Below are 23,066 nucleotides of genomic sequence, written 5' to 3' on the forward strand. Positions count from 1 at the left end.
CATTTCTCCTCAGACCCCGTTTCTGCATAATCGGATAACCTGAATCTTTGAAGGATGTTTGTCATGTGTCTTGGGTCTGATGCATACCCTCCTTAGGTCTTAATAAACACACAAATGGGGACCGTGTCTTTTCAAATGTATGTATTTTGGCATAAATTAGCATTGCTAGTTTTTGCATCATACATATACAATGTTATCAACTCTCGCGGTTCTGGTAAAAAGAAAACCTGGTTCGGATGGCATGGCAGCTGAATTTTATAAAGCTTTTTATGAAAAGTTATCGCCCTACCTCCGGCATTTATTTGCTGAGTAATGTCTCTGTTCCTAATTTTTTAACTGAAGCTTTAACTTTACATGAGCCAAATAAAGATACCTATATCACTACTAATTCAGGAGTGTAAAATGTATGAAAATATATTAGCAAACACATTATCTAATGCAGTGCTCTTCAGCCTTTTTTGTAATAAGAGCTGCTTACTTCCAAAAAAGTCACCCAAGCTACTACTATCCTTAATGGTGCAGTGGTGAATACATTAGACAATATTACTTTAGTTGCTACCATATGCAAGAAAGGCCAAAACAATCACCTCAGTTTATCAGGCAGTATGCCAACAGTATTGTGAAAAAGGCTTTGTCAATGTGGAATGCCTCTACATTGGTAATTGTGGCACCAAGTTAATAATATCAGTAATACATATCCCAAATCCTCTATGAGTTATCATTGAAATTTCAGCTTTAAAAATTGTAGAAAATTGTGTTTGTGGTTGAGGGGACTGTTATCCTTCCTCAAGCAACAACCACAATCCCTTGTCATGGTGAAAGACAAAAAATCCACTAAATTAACTTTTGCTTCACCATTGGCACAAAAGCAATCAGTCTTAACATAGCAGCAATTTGTTAAATATTTATGCATCACTCAAACAGTAATAAAGTGAAAAGACAACACAAGAACAATCCCACACCAATTTTCGAAAACTAGGAAAAATGTAAAAGAATAAAATGACACCAACACAAATTAAATCCAACACAAATTAAATCCAACCAGTAAAGTAAATTTTTTAGTAAAAACTAGCATCTAAAAGATCAAAGCTCCAACTGTGGACATCAGGTTGAGCGAAATCGGGGCAAAGGCTGAAAACAATGGAGTACAGTTCAGTTGGACTGAGTTGATTTGGCCCTGTCTTGGTTTACCTTTGGACTTAGCAAAAATGTCAATGAAAAATTATTGAGAATGTAAAGTTCAGGAGGGAAGGCAGCCAGTGGTGTCTGAGGAGGAGGCGTTGTTGTCGGGGAGCCACTGGACAAAGTTGCGGTGAAGATTTTTATGTTCTGACTTTTTTGGAAGTTGAAAATCTGAAGCGGAACGAAACTGCAGGCTGTAGCCAACCGGGGTTCCATGAGGCCGGTTACCCCTCTGAAAAGGAGCCACTGAACAGGAGTTGCTGCTACGGAGAAGAACGTAGTGGGAGTAATTGCAAAGTCAGGTTAAAAGGCAAAACGCATTGGACAGATTGGTGAGCAGATCATTTCCAGTCTCCTGTCGGTCCTCAGGCCACTTTTTGGTGGAAAATATTCTATGTCCCAGGATTCTATTTTTGGCTTTTTGGGCACCTTAAGTGTTTTGTTAAGAGTCCAGGACAGGGTGGACACCACTTGGAGGGCAGGACACACTTCAGGCACAGCCCAGATGCAGATTTCAAGTTGTTGGAGCTTTTTATGTCCCTCTAGGTCAGAACAAGAGGCCAGCCCACTAGCCCATGGAGTCACTCCTGGTAGTCATGGGATCAAGATGTTAGAAAGGCCTCAAGCAGCTGGGCAATGCCCTGAGAGTATAAGGCAAGCTTCAAGCAGCATACCAGTCCTCTGGTAGCAGCAGGGCCAACCTCTGAGGTACAAAGCTACCCACAAAAATCAGAGCAGTGCTCTGAAATACAAGGCAGTCTTTCTGGAGGTCCTCTGCAGGTCCAGTCTTGTCTTAGGGTCCAATATTCATAAATAGTACCGACCTGTGAAGTGGGAGAAACTTTTAGACTTCCACCCTACATCTGGTCCTGGAATTTGCTTCCTCCCCTGCCCAGGCTCCAAGAGGTTTAGAGTGATGAAGGAGCTGGTGTCAAGTTAGTTCTGAGTGTGCTGAAGCATCCCCTTTGAAATTTGAGTGGGGCTATGAACAGATGGGCCCTCCCATCCTTGTTGAATGGCCCATCCTGCCAGCATCTAGTCCCCCTTTGTTTCACTGGGATGAATGCACAACTGTCAACTGTTCAGTCATGTGACCCAGGATACAGGCTGCAGGCACCAAATGGTTAGGACAAGAAAATGCCAACTTTCTAAAAGTGTCATTTTCAGAATTGTGACTTAAAATCTGACTTAACATCAAAGAGGGTTTTAAATTACAATTCTTTTGAGACCAAACTTGACTTTTCTACTTGTTCTCCGTCAAAGGTTAGCACTTATTACATGTACTAAGAACAGCCAATGTAATCCTATTGGAGAGGTGGGCCTCATAGTAGTGAAAAACAAATGTAAGAGTTTTTCACTATCAGGACATGTAAAACTTAAAAGTACACGTCCAACTATTTAAATACACTGCGCCCTGCCCCACGGGATGTTTAGGGCCAACCTTAGGGGTGACTTATATCATTGAAAAATTGAGGTTTAGGCCTGGTAAAATATTTATTTTGCCAGGTCTAATTGTCAATTTAAAACTGCACACAGGCTGCAATGGCAGGCCTGAGACATTTTTAAAGGTCTACTTATGTATGGTGCTGGCCTACCAGTAGCATTTAATTTACAGGCACTGAGTACATGGTGTACTGCTTTAACAGGGACTTATAATTAAATTAAATGTGCCAATCAGGTGTAGCCCACTCATACCATGTTTGAAGGAGTGAGCACAATCACGTTACTAGTGGTTAGCAGTGGTAAAGTGCATAGAGACATAAAGAAAAAAACAAATTTCAGCAACACAATGTGAGTAGGTAAAACATTTGGGGTAAGATTACCTTAAGGGTTTGTCAGATATAACAAATATATTTTTGAAATTCAACCACTTTTCTCCAAACATCCGATTATGAGTTCTGAAAATACCCATATTTTCTTCTCAAATAACCACTTTTTAATGTTGCTATACATATATTAACTAAACCAAGCAAAATATTTTTATTTAGTAGGCTGGGCTGCACACAAACAAGCTACTTATAGGTAGCTGGAGAACTACCAGTATCTCATGAGCTACTCCTTTGAGAAGCCTGATCTAAAGGAATGCGCCCTATAATTCATCCTGACCTTGCTGGTTTTATCTTCATACAATACTTGACTAAAATTATGGCCCAATGTTAGGTAAATACGTTAACATACTATACTGCTCCCCATGACGGGCCTGTCATGTGGACCGTCTCTCGGTCACCCATATGGACCTGCACTGTTGTCGCAGTGTGTTGCACTGGACTGAGTAGGAGAGAGCTCCTACTGGTGAAACCCCACACTATGACATGAGACCTGGCTCAGAGAGACAGACAGCCTGTCGGGCTTTAAAGCATGGACCACTATAAGCATTTTAAAAATAGAGAATGTGTCGGAATGCAACCATATGAAAATATTTGAGCAACTATTGTCAGATTTCACATTACACTGGTCACAATTCAATCAATATCTCGAGTTGTGGCACACCCTCGATGCACATACAGCAAAGATTGGTTCCCTCGCCCAATTTAGTGCTCTTAAATTTAGCATAACAATGGGAAGGGTGCATCAGAAGGTTATCTCTATGCTTTACAGAACCTTATTCAGAAATACTCTTGACTGTCTGCGGCACACAGGTGCTATGTTAGAATTGAATCAGGAGTCGATGGAGCAGGCAAACTGGACAGAGGCACACATCCTCACCCATGGGCTTGTCATTTTTGTGTGATTCTGTTTAATACAGGTGAAGTATTTTCACAGAGTCTAATACAACCCCCACAGGCTCTAGGAAATGAAAATTGCCATTAGTGTGAAACTGAAATAGACACTTTCTTTTACTCAACATGGTCACAGCCCTGGATTCAGCGGTATTGGTGCAAAGTACGTAACACACTAACAGAGGTGGTCCACAGACCTATGGAGCCTGACCCCAAAATAGAACTACTTGGGCTAATGGATGAATGGAGTGGCCTGAGGAGAGGGGTCTCCTTGTCCTTGTATCAAAGCGGGACATAGAGAAATATTGGAGAGCCTCCGAGGCCCCCCTATTGGCCAAGTGCATCGGGAGGGAGGACTACTGTGCTAGAATAGAGGTATGTGAAGATACTGGATCAGTGGCTAGAACATTATTAATGGATTTTTGGTTCATACTGATCAAGCTATGAATAGGCAATATGAATACTGCCATTGTTGTTTAGGGAATTGGTGGGTTCCCAAGACCTCTTGATGTATCAGCAATGTGAAGGTGTGCATTCCCTGTCCTTGTAAAAAACCCAATAAAAAGATTTGTTAAAGACAGTCTGTGGCATGAATTCCTCGATATTTGTTGTATTTTAAATGTACAACTGAGCATTATCATAGTCCTCGCTTAGGGGTAATACGAACTATAGAAACGCTGCAGTACTATATGATACAATCGTGAAGGGGTAGGAAGATAACAGAGCCAGCATTGGTTCCAATTTATCTGCAAGACTCTGGCTTTGAAAATTTGCAAAATCGCTTCAATTAGAGCTGTTATGCAATTTATTACATCTGAAGAGTTTTGTTAAAATGTGTGTAGAAGAACTACGTTACCTGTGGTGGTGGTGGTGGTGGAAGTAGGACTATTGTCGCTATGAAACGTTTCTCTAAAGTCTTGAACAGGACAACACTCTGACTGCCCAGAAAATCGCCCGTGAGCTGAAAAAGAAGTTATTATTTTAAACCCTTTGAATCATTGGCTTTGAACAGTTGGAGAGGCTTTGCTCCTTTCTTCACAGAACTTTTCACTTAACATATGCTTCACAATCTGCATCGCTTACAAACATTGTGGCAAGTAACTCACACACGTCATGTTCTAAATTAAAGTCTAATATTACTTGCATCTGGATAGAAGAAATCATTACAACCAAAACATTTGTGACGAACAAGAAGAAATTACTCAAAAGAAAAATTGAAAGATTCAACCAATTTCATGAACACTGCGTTACAGATAGCAATGTAAGTAAATGACAAACACTTGAAGGTTTAATTTGGTATATGCGTAATTAGAAATATTTGTGAGTCATCTAAACACACGGTATTTATGACCACGGATAAGCATAAAGTGGACATGCGGCCTTTTATAAACGTTCATAAAAGCTCATAAAGGCTGAGTGAATCTGTGGATGAAGGAAAACAATTACCGCCACACACTGAAATACAATGTAGTTCCTTACATGCTGGATGCAAACTAGAGGTACTCTGCTCTGAAAAATCTCCATAACTTCAGAAATCAGTTAATGAGAAGGTGAGGATTCGCCCTTTCAATGATTTTGTGAGAGTGATGAGGAGAATAAAAATGCAGTAAAAGGCGGGGGCTGTAGAAGCTGATGAAAGTCTTGCTTATGGTGCTCTCTGTAGACCTTTTGAGTCCGCATCGAGTTTAGCTGCCTGGAAGAAAGGGCGAATCTTTGCACTAGGCTCAGTTCCCTGCTCAGTGAATGCGTGGCAAATAGCAGGAAACAAGTTGAATCTCTAAATAGCTGAAGAGCTGACAGGGCAGCCTAGATACTTCTATCCAAGACCAAGGAAACCTAGGCAAGTCCAGCTTCAGAGGATCGAATTCAGTTTTATCATGGAAACTAATACTCCTCCTTTTAACAGTCTGCAAACCCTGAACAGGTGATCCATGTTGTGAGTCCCCTGGCAGGTGTTCTGCATGATTTTTAGGTCTAGCTTAGAGGCAGCGCTAACTGTTTTGCTATTGTCAATTAAAAAAATGAACAATATATATACAGAGAGTGTCTTTGCTTCAGCCTTCTTCATCCATCGGTCTGTTCAACTGTCATTCACATTTTGTCCAACCCCAGCAAACAGCATGGGGCAGTGGGCAAGCCCACTTCAGCTATTGGCTTTCTTGTCCTCTGATTGCTGACATTTTACATGACCACATGTGTGCATCTCCTAAAAAGAAACACACTTCAGTAAATGCTAGGCCTGCTTGGGCAAGCCTTTACTTGGACAATTCCTTTTTCCATTTGTTACCCTTCTTTATGTTTTTAGTCATCCTTGTGTGTTTAAACAATATGTTCAGGTCATAGTAATTCAAAGCCAGTAGTAAGTACCTTTGCTTTGTGTTAAAATAATCCTATTTTCCTGTTATGTGCATTAAAACTATAAAAACGCTGCCTAAAACCGTTATATGAACAATTCCCAACAGGTATCAATAAAAGCCAGTTAGACAATGTATGAAATCTGCATTACATTAGCAAGAAACAAGGAGTCTCGGAAAAGTTTTTGGGGGGGCTTGTTATTCACCAATTCAAAGGTCTTTCACATGACAAATACAGTTAGACAGCACTGTACAGAGCAAATCATGTGACAACCCGAGGGCACTTGGTGAGAGGTGATATATACAGTAGGTGAACGTGCAAGTGCTAAAGTGAACAGCGTGAACGACGCAAAGTGACAAAGAAAATACAGTAATGGCTCCACAAGTTCAAGTTGCAATCACTTAAAGCATGATAAAATAAATTCACAGGAACACAAAACGTAAAATGCGCCACATAATTTTAGGCTGTAATGTCGACGGCGTTTCGATCCTCATGACTCGGGATCATCATCAGGACAGGGTTGTCGGTGCGGGCAGTGCTGTGGGGAAAGGGCAAGTAGGAGAGGGTCAAGGATCTGAACTGCAGGGTAGGGGGCAGGTAAGTGGGGAGCGGGTGTGGTGTGGACAGGAAATGATTAGCTATGGTGTAGGGATGGGAAAGGATAGGAAGCGTACAGTTAAAGCATTAAATAAATAATGAAAGGTTCACGGGAGCATTTAACGCGTGAACTAAGGTGGGAGTTGGGTCACACGCATAACGTGAATGATCTGGAGGTGAGACGAGCGCAATTAGGTGAGGCGCGGCAAGGACGCAGGGAGGCAGCACCTACTTTGACACGCACAGCGAGGTTGCGTGTGTGTTAGATTCCGAGAGAGGTCTTCGGGATCGGTGGCTGTAAGGGAAGGGGAGGAATATTGAAATAACGGAGAGCAGTCGGTCAATGAGGAAAGGACCTAGGTAATAGAGACCCAAAGGTTTACCTGTTTGTAAAGTGCTCAAATCGAACAGTGACGATGCGCCTGTGAGGGGGAAGGGGAGAAGGAAAAAGCCTTAGTGGGTGGAATGCAAGGGAAAACATGGACAAGGGTCATAACAAGTAGCGTCCAAGTGTAGACGGGTAAAAATAATAACTGACGTACCTGAAGGAAGCAGGGCATCGGAGGGCGATTAGGGCTCTCGAAGTATTTGGACAACTCGCAACTAATGCAGGAGCTACCTGAGGATCGGGTGCCGCTCGGTAAAGTGAGCAGGGGCGGGCGAGTGGCGGGGCGGGAGAGGGGCGTGGTCGGGGAGGGGCATGGAAGCGTGTCACTAGGTAGGCATGGCAACAAGGAAAAACAGGAAGTGGAAGGTGATTCACAACCGGGCGTTCGTTTGGGTTAACAGCCATCGACAAGCTAAACACTTGAAGGAATGACAAGTATAAGAGGTAGGCGTAACACAGAACAATCGAGTCAGTATGGGAAAACATGGAATGAATCCAGTGTATAATTGGACGGGGCAATACAAGTTTGCCTAGCTGGGCATGTAGACCAAGGCAAAAAGGTGCATGGTCATGTCTTAGGACACTATAACCCAGAAATGGAGATATACAATATCAAGAACAATGCAGTACATAGTTGGGTTAGAAAGGAGAAAGGGAGTTGGTAACAGAGGTACAACCCCTGATCGGCAGTGTGGGTTTTTCAATGACCAACCATCTCAAATCAGTGTCCTTATGTTGCTTTTCAAGGAAGTGTGCGTTTTTCAATGACCAACCATCTCAAATCAGTGTCCTTATGTTGCTTTTCAAGGAAGTGTGTGACCAAGGGAGCGGTCAGCACTTTGCAGTTAATTCTGCTCTTATGTTGAATGGTCCTTTGCTTAACCATTTGAAAAGCAACATAAGGACACTGATTTGAGATGGTTGGTCATTGAAAAACCCACACTGCCGATCAGGGGTGGGAGCATGGCGCACCTCTTAAATAGAGCAGAATGCAAATGGATTTCACGTGTTGACTCGGTCAATCACGGGCTTAACACACTTGATGAATGGAACAATACCATCACTGTATAAACATTGTTACCCTCATCTCTCACCCTAAGCAAACTGTCATTCTCATCCTGACTTAATCCTCATTCCCTACTAATGATACAGTTGTGTTGCACTTATGCACGATTAATTTCTGTTTTTGTCATCTTTACCAATACCTGTTACCATTGCGTTGGACACTGCAATCATATCCCTATATATTAAGTCTGTACATTAACTTCCTGGTTTCAGACCGCTTGCATTCATTGTACCTCTGTTACCAACTCCCTTTCTCCTTTCTAACCCAACTATGTACTGCATTGTTCTTGATATTGTATATCTCCATTTCTGGGTTATAGTGTCCTAAGACATGACTATGCACCTTTTTGCCTTGGTCTACATGCCCAGCTAGGCAAACTTGTATTGCCCCGTCCAATTATACACTGGATTCATTCCATGTTTTCCCATACTGACTCGATTGTTCTGTGTTACGCCTACCTCTTATACTTGTCATTCCTTCAAGTGTTTAGCTTGTCGATGGCTGTTAACCCAAACGAACGCCCGGTTGTGAATCACCTTCCACTTCCTGTTTTTCCTTGTTGCCATGCCTACCTAGTGACACGCTTCCATGCCCCTCCCCGACCACGCCCCTCTCCCGCCCCGCCACTCGCCCGCCCCTGCTCACTTTACCGAGCGGCACCCGATCCTCAGGTAGCTCCTGCATTAGTTGCGAGTTGTCCAAATATTTCGAGAGCCCTAATCGCCCTCCGATGCCCTGCTTCCTTCAGGTACGTCAGTTAATATTTTTACCCGTCTACACTTGGACGCTACTTGTTATGACCCTTGTCCATGTTTTCCCTTGCATTCCGCCCACTAAGGCTTTTTCCTTCTCCCCTTCCCCCTCACAGGCGCATCGTCACTGTTCGATTTGAGCACTTTACAAACAGGTAAACCTTTGGGTCTCTATTACCTAGGTCCTTTCCTCATTGACCGACTGCTCTCCGTTATTTCAATATTCCTCCCCTTCCCTTACAGCCACCGATCCCGAAGACCTCTCTCGGAATCTAACACACACGCAACCTCGCTGTGCGTGTCAAAGTAGGTGCTGCCTCCCTGCGTCCTTGCCGCACCTCACCTAATTGCGCTCGTCTCACCTCCAGATCATTCACGTTATGCGTGTGACCCAATTCCCACCTTAGTTCACGCGTTAAATGCTCCCGTGAACCTTTCATTATTTATTTAATGCTTTAACTGTACGCTTCCTATCCTTTCCTATCCCTACACCCTCGCTAATCATTTCCTGTCCACACCACACCTGCTCCCCACTTACCTGCCCCCTACCCTGCAGTTCAGATCCTTGACCCTCTCCTACTTGCCCTTTCCCCACAGCACTGCCCGCACCGACAACCCTGTCCTGATGATGATCCCGAGTCATGAGGATCGAAACGCCGTCGACATTACAGCCTAAAATTATGTGGCGCATTTTATGTTTTGTGTTCCTGTGAATTTATTTGATCATGCTTTAAGTGATTGCAACTTGAACTTGTGGAGCCATTACTGTATTTTCTTTGTCACTTTGCGTCGTTCACGCTGTTCACTTTAGCACTTGCACGTTCACCTACTGTATATATCACCTCTCACCAAGTGCCCTCGGGTTGTCACATGATTTGCTCTGTACAGTGCTGTCTAACTGTATTTGTCATGTGAAAGACCTTTGAATTGGTGAATAACAAGCCCCCCCAAAAACTTTTCTGAGACTCCTTGTTTCTTGCTAATGTAATGCAGATTGCATACATTGTCTAACTGGCTTTTATTGATACCTGTTGGGAATTGTTTCTGTTTACACTACATACCCATCCCAACACGGTCTATGGGTTTACTCCTGTTTCTCCTACACATAAAACCGTTATAGGCACATTTGCCTGCTAGGGGCATACCTACTGTTCTCATAACGTTATATGGAATGGTTATTTTGTTAGATATTTTTTTTTATTGCAAGCATACGGACACCATATTTAGGTGTTTGCATGATTTATTTTATTTTATTTTGACTTTCCAGCATATGCTTGCTATACAAAATAATTCCAAAAATGTAACCATTGTACCAACTTGCATGGCCAGACCTACTGACCTTGCCAATGCTTGTTAGTTTTACACCCCAGCAAGGTATGACTACCATCCCAAGTGCAGTCCATAATTAACAATGGCTGTGCACATAATGGGTGAGCGGGGCCAGCTAATCACTACTTATTCCGTACAAGTCTTTTAGGCTGCACCAAGGTGGGGCGATTACCCGTGATGACCACTTTCCAGCAAGTATCCTTGTGCTTCTCTGTCCTCTGCCACTCATTGTTATAAACGGGAAAGAAGTGCCTTCAAGGGATTTATTTAGAATACTCTGTTCTATTGCTTTTAATATCTATTTTTAACTGCAAGAATCATTGATAAACTCGCTAGAGAGATATTTTTCAAATGTCTTTCATCTAAGAAATATTTTTGTTCCTTGTGAGGACATAAGAACCAATGAACCAATCACAAACCAATAAATATTCAAAACACGGGTATATATAGAAAAAAGTTTTATCTTTTGAAATGTATCAAGGGTACTACACAGTTATACAAACAATGTAACAAGAGGAAAATAAATACAATTGTATAATCCTTCAATGTCACTATTGTAAACACTTCTTCTCATTGTACATTATTTTCCAGAAGAGAGTATAAGGGTCGACGTTTTGGTCTCTATGCATTTGTCCATGAGACCATCTTCAGGACTATCATAAATGTAACAGTTGACCCTTGAATGGTGTTTCCAAAGATTCAAGAATTATATAATACAATTGATACGTATATGTCAAATGAATCGTCATCCTGTAACTTTTGTTTAAAGTGAATAATCGTCAAATGATACAGGTAAGTGAACTCTGGTGCTTTTTAGACGGTGTAATTACATTTCCAGTCCCCAGCAACTTCTCAATTGAAGGAGTTTATTCTGGTAAGTTCTGTAGCGCAGAAACCACACCATTGCCTTTAAAACGATGATGATTTTTTGACATGGTTCCAGGCTGTTTTTGAACAGCATCATGCTAGTAAGGAAATGCATAAATGGCTTCATCTTCTAAAATTATTGTGGGAGTTCATCTTGTACATCATACATTTTCAAAGACCCCTATCAGAAGATTCCTGGATAGATAACACTGATGCAGCACTTTTATTCTAATGCTTATGGAAGGAAATGAATGCTGTAGTTATCCTTGGTGGACCAACATCCAACCACAACTGTGGCTTTAATTGATTTGGTTCTTGCAATTTAATAGCAATGTGCCAGTAGAAAGAAAGAACATCAATATGCTACTCGCAGAGTTAGTTACACACCATGTGCCCCTGCGGATGTTCCTTCCACTTCTGTGAGCTTCATAGAGGCTGTGCAGATTTGAAGTGTAAAAATAAAGCTAAGAAGAACAGAAAAAGAAAGAAGACAATCATCTTTATTTTTATTTCAAAGCAACAGGACATTATGCTCACCAATAAACAGAGATACCAAAAAAAGACCCTAGTGTACCCTGAGCAGTAGGCAGGAATCTTTTTATAATTTTCCTTTGCCTACTCAGCCAATCACTCTCCTTGCTATATTGATATTTTTCTGATGATTTCTTTGTTCGTCAATGCACCTGCCTGTAATTGCCCTTTTGGTATACTCCTGTTGATTGGGCTGCTAATTGCACCAAGTTTACCTCCGGAATTTGTCAGGAACATTGTTTCTCAGTAATACACTGACTTTGTACTGTCCAAGACAGATCAACAGGAGTTTACAAAGTCTCCTGTCCTCCCCGAAGCCCATTAAGACTTTGCCAGTATCATTTGTGAAAAACAGAGCAAAACAGTTAAGCTTCCCACAAACCTTATGTCTGTGCTACAGAACTAGTCCCAGGTGCTAAAGTACCTAACAGAAAAATATATGCTTTTACACAATGCAAGGAATGGCCTTAAGATGTACGTCGCTGACAACATTGTTAATGGGCTTACACACCATTCATCGTCTCCAGCTTTGGTTTTGCCTTCATACTTATTTGACATCTACAATAGGAGCACAGATCGTTGTTGTCCTAAAACCATGTGGAAAACTATGGCCAGGCATTAAGTACAGAGAAATGAATCTTATTTCCATACTAGCTACCCCATAACTCTAATCTCTGTACTTGTGGATCAATAACTATGCACATTAATATACTAAATAGAGAGGGTGCGGACTGGGTTACCCACTTCACTTATATCTACCACATTGAGGACGCACCAAATATGTTTGCTATCCTCCACAATAGATTGCAGAATTCGAACCCACTTTTATTAACTGTACAGGAAGTGGAGTTGGCTATCCATCATAGCAAAGGTGGGAAAGCACCAGGACCAAATGGGGTACCTTTGGATCGGTTGAAATCTGTGCCCAAAATATGGGGTCCCCTTATTACTAATACATTTAATACCTGTCTATCAATTACTATTCGCCCCTCCTGGACTACCACAACAATTGTACCTATATGTAAAAGGGGGGACTGTATGCCACCTAAGTGCTATTGGCCTATTTCTCTGATTGACAGTACTATCAAAATCATTGGAAGAGTCATCTATGACCGCTTGGTTACATGTGATATACTCTCCCCCTTTCAATTTGTTTTTCGGCTGAAATTAGAAACTGACAAACAATGTTTTCACCTAGCGCTGACTATTTGTAAATATACTAAGGCCAGGCACTCCCCTATTTACTTAGCATTTATGGACTTATCCACTTTCTTTGATTCAGTGAACAGAACCAAACTTTGGTTAATGTTGCTGGATCAAGGCGTGGACCCCCCTTTAGAAAACTTTCTGTATTGTCTACAGTAAGACCACTCAGCTCGAGTTCATTTAAACTCTCACAAGGAGCTCTCATTTGATTTTCCATCGAAGAGTGGAGTTAGGCAGAGGTGTATAATGGAACCCTTATTACTTATTTTACATATTAATGGTCTAAGAGCTCATTTATCCTCCCTCCATTAGACATACCTAGAATTGCTGGCTCCCCAATTCCTGCCTTACTGTATGCTGACGACGCAGTGTTACTAGCCCTTACTCCAAAAGCACTAAGACATCAGGTGGATTGTTTTGCCTCTTTTATGCACAACCTGATCTTAAACTAATTATACTAAGTCACACATCATGTCTTGTGGTCCAGGCAAACTAAGGTTAAACAAAATTAGTATCAATGGGTACGATTTGATGAGTGTTGATAACTTTTGTTTAGTTCATCAGGGTCGTAGAATCCCCATCTTGCTCAGGCCAGCGCTAAACTAAATAAAATCGCTGGCACAGTTTGCAATCTTATTAGATCAGATATTCGGGGGACTGTGTTCCCTCCACTGAAGGTATAAAATTTTCAGTACATTAGCACAGCCACCTATGGTGCAGGCGTTTGGGGTATTACTAAATGTTGTTCTTTACAGGTTGAGGAAAACCTCTTTTTGTAATGGTTGCGGAGCTTACCGCCGTCCACCTCTAGTCTCATTACCTACTATGAGTTGAACCAGTGCTTTATGGAAGACAAGATTCAGCTAGTGCCACTTTTATTATGGGTCAGTATCTGGTTGAACCCAGCAACTAAGCCTTGTAAAGACATTATATCTGATTGCTTGGCGTTGGATAAGGCCTGTTCCATACTGTGGCTGAGTTACACACTGGACACTTTTGGATCCCTCTGTATATCCTCTTGGTTTACTGATCCCAGTTGTATCCCCAAAAATGCCAAGAAGGAGCTGAATATATTATTTAAGGACTATTTTCAAACATTAGACTGTAAAACAAGTTATCTAAACCCTCTGTGTTGCATTATTGTAGTCATTTACATACAGACAAATCCCCCTTATATTTATCTGTGGACTTGTCAAGATGGGAGGGGTCACTTCTCTTTCGCTTCAGAGCAGGGTCCTTTCATTGGTACTTATGCTTCAAAATTGTTTAGACCCATTGGAGGAGCCTAGCTCGCGACCGAGATGGCCGCGCTTTAGCTCGGCTCCGTTCGCCCGCCTGTGTTTTTCGCATTTATCCTGCATTTATCCTGCCCCGGGAAGCCCTCCTTGCTGTGTGGTACTACTACGACGCACTGCAGGCACTTACCACTTGTTCCGGTTGTCCTGGCTGCTGTGGGTCCGGTGCAGTGCCCCCGACCATTCCCGGGACTCGGGGGCGGACTGGCCTGGTTCTTCATCCCGGCTCCTGGGCCGGATGCAGCCTGCGGGCTTGCCCTTCGGGGCGCGCTGGAGGTGATTGGAGGGCCGCTGTTCGTGTGAGCCGGAGGTTCCTGGCTGAGAGACTCCTGTGTGGCGGCAGCCTTGGATGGTGACGCTGCCCTTCATTATTGGGGTTCTTCGTGTGTTCAGCTTCCTCCCCCTTTGTTCTCCGGTCCGGCCATTTTGTTCTTTGCCGCCCGGACTCGGAGCACGGGACTGGCGGCATTGGGGGGCTGGCGAATCCCCTTCTTCTGGTGGCCCCCCTTCCTGTCCGGGGTGTTCTTCTGCCTGTCGGCGGGACTTCATCTGCTTGACTGCCGCCCCGGCGGAGGTTGTTGGCCGCGCGGCCTGTTCGGGCTCTCAAGATGGCGACCAGCCCCATTTGTTTGGGCCGGGCCCGGACGAGCACTGGGGGCCCGCCGCAAGGCCCGGGTGTCGGATACTGTGAAGGTTTTCCTGCACTTAAGGGGATCTTGAACATCCTGCTATCCTGGCGGCTCTCGGTGGCCGCGCCACTCCTGGCTCTGGAGACGGTTCCTCACTGCGAGCCTCCCGGGCCCCCACGACCGGATGAGGCCTTGATATCGCGGGGTGTGGCTGGTACTCTCCTGGCGGACTCGGCCCCGGCTGCCGCCCCGGAGGTGCGCAACCTGATGGCGCCTTCTCCTCCTGTGCTGCCTCCTCTGCCCTTGGCCCGGGAGCTGGATTTTGTTTTGCCGGACTTTCATGATTCTCCTGGTCCCTCTCAATCACCACTGCCCGATGACGTCTCCTGTGCCGGCCCGGATGGGTCGGTTTTTATGGACATATCCTTGGACCTGTGCCTGCATCGTTTGCTACATTCTGTGATTTTCCTGGATCTTCCGTGCTTTTCTTCCTGTGACTTTTTTGGACTGCCGTTGGACTCTCCTGCTGCCTGCCTTCTGTTCTTTCTGGCAGGGTCCTCGTTGGATCGGACCCTTACTGCTTTGGATAAAAAGGGTCAGGGCTGATGAAAACTGACTCTTATATGCGGTAGCTTATGAACGGTTTGGATGGTCTCTGTGTCCTGATATGGTTCTGTGTAACTGGTTAGTGCTCCTGGACTTTGGCCTGATACTCTTTGGCTTCCCGAGGACTTGGACCTTTAACCCGGGCGGGTGGATGGGTGCGTTTACTCCTGTCTTTGGCCCTCCCCCGTGTATATGTTTGTATGTCTTTACTCCCTTCTTTCTTTCCCTTCCTTCCCCCCCCCTTTTTTTGTCTTTTAATTCCAACTTTTCTTGCTCCACTAAATTTCGGGTTCCATTTAGGGCGACAGGCACGCTGCGGGAGGGGGGTTGGCCGTAGCCTTCTGCAGGGGTGCAGGGTGGGCTTAGGGGTGGGTGGGGGGGTCTGTTTGTTTCGGGGGGTCTTTTTCCCCCCTTATTTTCCCCTTTTTTGTTCTATGGCTCTTGTGTATTCACTTTTTCGGGACTCTGTCACCTCGAATCTCCCCCGGGGGTTTTCTGTCCTTCTTCCGGTGTGTGGCTGATTGTGGTTCGCTGCCTATTCTGGTATCGTGTTTCTGTTACATCGCATGCCGGTTTTATTGTCCTGTTTTTCCCCCTGGGGGTGCATGGTCTGGCGGGTGTTCCTTTTTGTTGTCTTTTTCTCCCTCTTTCCCTTCCTCCTTTATGGAGGTCCCCTTTTTCCGTTGGGGTGCGTATTGCATAGTCTTTGTGATGGGGCTTTTTGATTACGTCTTCTTTGTTCGGGTAGGGGCGGAGGTGGGTGAGCGCGATTGACTGTTGCCACTGTCGCTATTTGATGGTCTGATTCTGTCTCTGTCCTTTGCTGGATTTGATTATATGGCTTCATTTTCTTACGTTGTGTTCATAAAATGGCGGCTTGCCGCGGTCCCTCCCTTGTATTCTCATATACGGCCCGTTATTCCTTTGGTCCCCTCCCCGTGCTAGAAAATTAACCTTTGTCATCCTGCTCTTGCTGAACGCTCGATGGTTTTTATTGCTTCACCAGTGCTCCTGATGTTATATCCTGTGCAGATCTTCTTTTTGTATGCTGGTTATTCGACCATTCTGTTCTGGCCAGCCCGCGGGGTTGTAGGCCAGTATTTGTGAGCTTTCATTGTTCAATAAAGGTTTTAAAAAAAAAAAAAAAAATTGTTTAGACCCAAAGAGAAATAAAGTGTGCACTCATCCTTGTGACAATAACTCTGCACAATCACTATTGCACTTTATGTTTTTCTGTAATTTATACAGCCTAACACAAAATCACTTTTGACATGGAGGCTATGTTTTCGACACTGTAGACCAGTTCTCCTTTATTAGCAATCCTTTTTGAAAGCAGCCATTAAGGCTAGAAAAACCATGTTAGGTTAATCTGTTAGAATTGTGTTTTAATATAAGAAGCTTGGCTGAGATGTTTTGGCTTAATTTTGGGGGACAGCAGGAGCACATAGCGGACCCGATAAGAGGTTTTGGTTCTCTTTCCTTCCCTACTATTCCTTTTAAATCTCAGCCATTCTCTGTATGAGTGTAATTGTGTTTTAAAATTTGATTACGACTTGCACTTGAGGAATTTTAAAGCTGTTTATTTACATATATCTTTTTGACCTGTTTTTAATGCAAGATACTTTTTTTAATTGTACGTGTGATTATGGCTATGTGCAATATTTCTATGTATTTTTATGGTCTATCTCCAATTAAACCAAATAAAGTTATATTAATTGATTGATTGAGAGGGATATACATTCTTGTGTGAATTAAACAAGGAGGTGTGTGGACAGTTTACATTTTTGGTCTTGCCTTTTGGCATGTGCAATGTGCCTGCTGTGTTTTTATTCCCATGATCATGGATGATTTACTGGATTTTAATGTAGTGGTATACCTGGATGATATGTTTATCATTTAGATTTTTCCACTAAATACGGGAACATCGACCACAAGTCAGCGAAGTGCTTTCCCACATTAGACATCATTCACTGTATGCTGAGATCTCTGTTTGAGAAAACCTCACTCTTCTTTTTTGGTTTCATCATACCAGCCCAAGGCATAAGCACAATAGCCAGAAAATACAATGGGGCCTATTCACAAAGGTATATTTACGCATGAATAAATCAGAAAACCGTGCAACAGTCACACCAGAAAGAGAGCCAGCTGGTTCACCAAGGACCTCCAGGCCTCCAAGCAAACCTGCCGAAAACTAGAGAAGGAATGGCAGCGTAAACAGACACAAGACAGCTACGCAGCCCACAAGAACGCCACCCGCAGGCACCACCACCTCATCAGATCCGCCAAACGGGCCTCCTTCAAAGACCGCCTTAACAACAACACACACAACAGCAAAGAGCTCTTCAGCATCGTGAACGAACTCTACAACGCCAGCTCCAACACCAACGACATCCCACCTTCGCAAGACCTGTGCGACTCCCTTGTCACCTGCTTTCACCGCAAGATCACAGACATCCTGACAGCTTCAACATCATGACCGCACTGACAGCCATAGAGACCTCCTTCCCCACGACCTCCATCTGCACCGACCCCCTGCTCTCCTGGACCAACATACACAAAGACGACACCATCAAAATCATAAACACCATCCACTCCGGCTCTCCGTCAGACCCCTGCCCACATCACATCTTCAACAAAGCCAGCACCACCATCGCACCCCACCTCCGGAAAGCCATCAACATCTCCTTTGTGAAAGCAACCTTCCCGGAGAGCTGGAAGCACGCTGAGATCAATACTCTACTCAAAAAACCCAAGGCGGACCCTAAGGACCTCAAGAACTTACGACCCATCTCCCTGCTCCCGTTCCTGGCCGAGGTATTCGAGAAGGCCGTTAACAAACAGCTGACGCGCTACCTCGAGGAGAACCGTATCCTGGACCCGTCCCAGTCTGGGTTCTGCAGCAACCACAGCACCAAAACAGCCATCATCGCCACCACAGAAGACATCAGGGTCCTGCTGGACAACGGCAAAATAGCGGCCTTCATCCTCCTGGACCTGTCAGCCGCCTTCAACACAGTCTGCCACCGCACCCTACGTACACGCCTCTGCGACGCAGGAATCCGACACAAGGCTCTGGACTGGACCACCTCCTTCCTCTCCGGCAGAACCCAGAGTGTCCGCCTCCCCCCTTTCTGCTCTGAAGCCACCAAGATCAAGTGTGGCGTACCCCAGGGCTCATACCTCAGCCTGACACTGTTCAACATCTACATGGCACCGCTCACCCACGTCGCCCGACTGCACGACCTCAACATCATCTCCTACGTCGACGACACCCAGCTGATCCTCTCTTTCACCAAGGACCCCTCACTGCCAAAACAAATCTCCATGAAGGAATGAAAGCCGTCGCCGAGTGGATGAAGAACAGCCGTCTGAAGCTTAACTCAGACAAAACAGAAGTCTTCCTCCTCAGCTCCACCCCTTCGGCCTGGGACGACTCCTGGTGGCCTACCGCACTGGGAACAACACCATTATCCACCGACCACGCGCGCAACCTGGGTTTCATCCTCTACTCCACCCTCTCCATGTCAAAACAGGTCAACGCCATCTAGTCCTCCTGCTTTAACACCCTCCGCATGCTCTGCAAGATCTACAGGTGGATCCCCACCGAAACAAGAAGAACGGTCATCCAGGCCCTTATCAGCAGCAGGCTGGACTAAGGAAACGCCCTCTACGCAGGAGCCACGGCCAAACTCCTGAAACAACTACAACGCATTCAGAACGCCTCCGCATGCCTGATCCTTGACATCCCTCGCCGCAGCCACCTCACACCCTACCTGAGAGACCTGCACTGGCTTCCTGTCAACAAGAGGATCACCTTCAAGCTCCTCACACACGCACACAAGGCACTCCACAACACCGGACCGGAATACTTCAACAGATGACTCACCTTCTACACGCCAAACCGCCAGCTCCGCTCCGCCGACCTCGCCCTCGCCACCGTCCCTCGCATCCGAAGAGCGACCTCCGGCGGCAGATCGTTTTCCCACCTCACCGCCAAGACCTGGAACACCCTCCCCACCCTCCTCCGGCAGACCCAGGACCTGCTAACCTTCAGAAGACTTCTCAAGACCTGGCTATTCGAGCAGTAGTGGTAACCCCCCCCTCCCCCCAGCACCTTGAGACCCTCACGGGTGAGTAGTGCACTTTACAAATGTCTTGATTGATTGATTGCTTGATACTTGTGTAAGTTTACTCTTGCAATTTTGAGCAATTTTAATATTTTTGGCTATTCACCATTTATGAGCATAACTAGTAAAGTTACTCAGTAGTGTACATTTGCATATCCTCATCCCAGTGGAAATTACTACAAACAGCCTCACATAAACAATAGGGAGGAGATCTCCACCTAAAGTATATGTTATTGTAAAATATTAATGTTAACTAATTGTATATATTTATTTTAATTTTAGAATAATGTAAAATGTTACAGCAATAATACATTAATTCTAAATGTAATTATAATGAATTTATTGAATACATTTTTTTAAAGTTTAAATTATAACAAAAAAATTCAAAACAGTATAGCATTACTTTAAAATAATTTAATTATATTTGAAGAAATAATGTTACATTTTTAAATGTCAAAACGTTATTAAACTATGTTAAAATTGAAATAAAAATGTTTGTATTTTTGATTTTTTTTAACATATAGGGTCCGATTACGATGCGACTTGGAAGGCTCCGACCAACAGTCAGAGCCTTCTGAGCCACATCGTAATGGGCTCCTCAGTTTCCTTTTCGACGGCCTAATTAAGATATAGGCGGTCGGAGAGTAAACCGGCCGGTCATTCGGTCATTCCGGCTGGCTTCCGACAGTCGGAATTCCGGCAGTTATCTCAGGGATGGGCCTTTCGGCCCTTGAGATTACAATGCTCGGTTTTCTACATGCGTCCATGCCGTCCTGTCTGACATGGAAACCATGTTGGAAAGCGTGTTTCGGGGCCCCCAGTAAGTCCCTCTTTGGTGCACAGACTTCAGTTGGAGGCCGAGGGGGCACCAATAGTGCCTATCACTAGGTGCAGGGATGAACCACATCTCCTATTTCAATATGAGAGCATGCATTACGGCCGGTATAAGGCTGTAATGCATGCTCCCATAGTGAAATGTTAAAATGCGACCGAACAGTGTTTGCTCAGATGCTAATGAGCCAGTCGGGACTGCCTACTAGGTGTCGGCCGTAGTTGGGCAGAATCAATTCTGCCCAACATGGAATTCAGGCCCTAAATTTCATTCATTTGTATTTTGAACTAGTTCAAGTAATTTAATTAAAATGTACATATGAGGTTTCATTTTAAGTCCAAACTTCCATATTTTCAATGGGAGTGTGTTGCAGTACCAGTGGTTGCCCATGTGTGGTGTTGGACATACATTTATGACTTTTTTGAGTCCTTTTCGGCTATAGTAACTTTATAAGTGCTGTCTGTGAACAGACCACTAAAATGTATACTTATGCATTCGGAGGCTCCACAGTCGGGGTGGAAGTTTCTGCACAGAAAAAGAGAGGCGAGACGGAACCTTCGCATCTAGGTTTGTGAACAGCATCCATCTTGTAGTACATGAATAGTACTATATTAATATTACTAAATGTACTACTGTGAGAAAGTGTCATCTTTCTTGCATTGGTATGCCCCCACTTTTTGCTGAATTGCTGATGTGCTTTGACTGAGTGTGCCCTGGGCTCTTGCCAATCAAGTGCCCAGGGCCTATATGATAAACACTACCGAGGAGAGGCCCTCTGACGTGTGGGCGGCAGATCTTGCTGTTTTTTTTACCAGCAAGATCCAATTGCTACAGGCCTCTTTCCCGGGGACCATTCCCGAGGAGCGGACTGTTAGTAAGGCCATTCGTTCGCCCCCGGCGTTGCCGGGCCCCACACTGGGCGCATTTCCATCTATTTCGGCGCCCGTTTCCTTAGCACTTTTGAGCAACTTGAAGTCCGGCTCGCCCCTGGATCCTTGCCCTGCTAAGATTCTGGCGAAACTGGCTGAGGTTATTAATCCTTTGGTTAATCCGCTGCTGAATCTGTCGTTGAGCCAGGGAGTGGTTCCGCAGGCTTGGAAGCAGGCGATGGTCATCCCGCTGCTTAAGAAGCCTGGTCTGGACCCTAAGGCCCCGGTCAACTATAGGCCTATCTCTCTGCTGCCGGCTCTGACGAAGGTTGTTGAGAAGCACGTGCAGACGGTGCTCTCCAACTTTTTAGAGTCGAACGAGATTCTGCATGCTACCCAGTCAGGTTTTCGCCCGGGTCTTAGTACGGAGACCGCGCTCCTCGAGGTCTCCGAAACAATCAAGGAGTCGTTGGATGCAGGGGGTAAAGCCATGCTGGTGATGTTGGACTTGTCGGCGGCTTTTGACACCGTTCCCCATGATGGTCTTCTCACAAGACTTTGTGAGATAGGACTTCGGGGAACGGTGCTCAGCTGGTTTTCTTCCTTTCTAGCCGGCCGCCGGCAAACGGTCTGGGCCGCTCCAGATTCCGCCGTGATGCCGCCTCTGGGAGTCGGGGTCCCTCAGGGCTCTATTTTGAGCCCGACCCTCTTTAATATCTTTATGACCCCTTTGGCGGCTTTGGCGGAGTCTTTCGGGGCCCGGATCGTATCGTACGCCGACGATACCCAGCTCCTCTTCTCTTGTAAGAGAGGAGTGGACTTCGAGGGGGAAAGTATCCGGGATTGCCTTGAGGCTGTGTTTCAATGGTTCCATCTACACAGCCTCAAGTGCAACCCCGATAAGTCTGAGGTACTTTTCTTCGGGTGTGATGTGGAACCAGAGTGGCAGGCCTGGTGGCCTATTAACATGGCCCCCCCTTCGTGCTCATCCCAATGGGCTAAGAACCTGGGAGTGAAGATGGACACGGGGCTAACAATGAAGGCCCAGATCCTCGGAGTGTCGGGTATGTGTTTCGGCCTCCTGAAGATGCTACGGAGGTTTCTTCCTCTACTATCGGAGGAGCACAGGAGGCTGACTGTGCAGGCCCTGATAGGGTCCAGGTTGGATTATTCCAACGTTCTATACCTGGGCCTGCCAGAATACCTGCTACAGCGGCTGCAAGTTGTGCAGAACGCTGCGGCGCGTGCAATCTATGGATTGAACAGACGGGCCAGTGCTACGGTTCTGTTACAGACCTTGCACTGGCTGCCAATCCGTAAGCGGATCGCCTTTAAGACCTTGACTCTGACGTACAAAGCGCTCCATGCGACGGGGGCTAAGTACCTCCAGAGGAGACTCACCTTTTATCAACCGGCGCGCTCCCTGAGGTCAGAATCGTTACTCTTGGCGACCGTTCCTCGAGTAAAGCGTGCACGCCTGGGAGGTCGCTCATTTAGTTTACTGGCGCCCCAATTGTGGAACTCTCTGCCCCTGTCTCTTCGGGGAGCATCTAGTTTATTAGCCTTCAGAAAGGACCTTAAAACGTGGCTATTCTCCCAGTAGGCCCTCGGTGTTTTATTTTTTTTCTGTTGTTGACTGTGTAGCTGTTATTCTCTTTTTAATGTGTTATGTTAGTTTCACTGCAGCCTGTTAATTAAAAGCGCCGGGACACTCT

The 23,066-nt window shown here is 45.0% G+C and overlaps 1 protein-coding gene across 2 annotated transcripts in view; it reads right to left on the minus strand.

Moving 5' to 3' along the window:
* LOC144755444 (bile acid receptor-like) overlaps window positions 1-23,066 on the minus strand; it is a 614,559-nt gene that overhangs the window by 88,978 nt on the left and 502,515 nt on the right. Inside the window, exon 10 of one of the 2 annotated variants that reach the window (XM_078644368.1) lies at window positions 4,759-4,863. The exons of the other annotated variant lie outside the window; for it this stretch is intronic. Coding sequence (XP_078500494.1) covers window positions 4,759-4,863 — 105 coding nt within the window. The remainder of the gene's footprint in view (window positions 1-4,758; window positions 4,864-23,066) is intronic. 2 annotated transcript variants of the gene reach the window in all.

Source organism: Lissotriton helveticus, chromosome 5_1, assembly GCF_964261635.1.
Source record: "Lissotriton helveticus chromosome 5_1, aLisHel1.1, whole genome shotgun sequence".
In the NCBI taxonomy this organism is placed as follows: domain Eukaryota; kingdom Metazoa; phylum Chordata; class Amphibia; order Caudata; family Salamandridae; genus Lissotriton; species Lissotriton helveticus.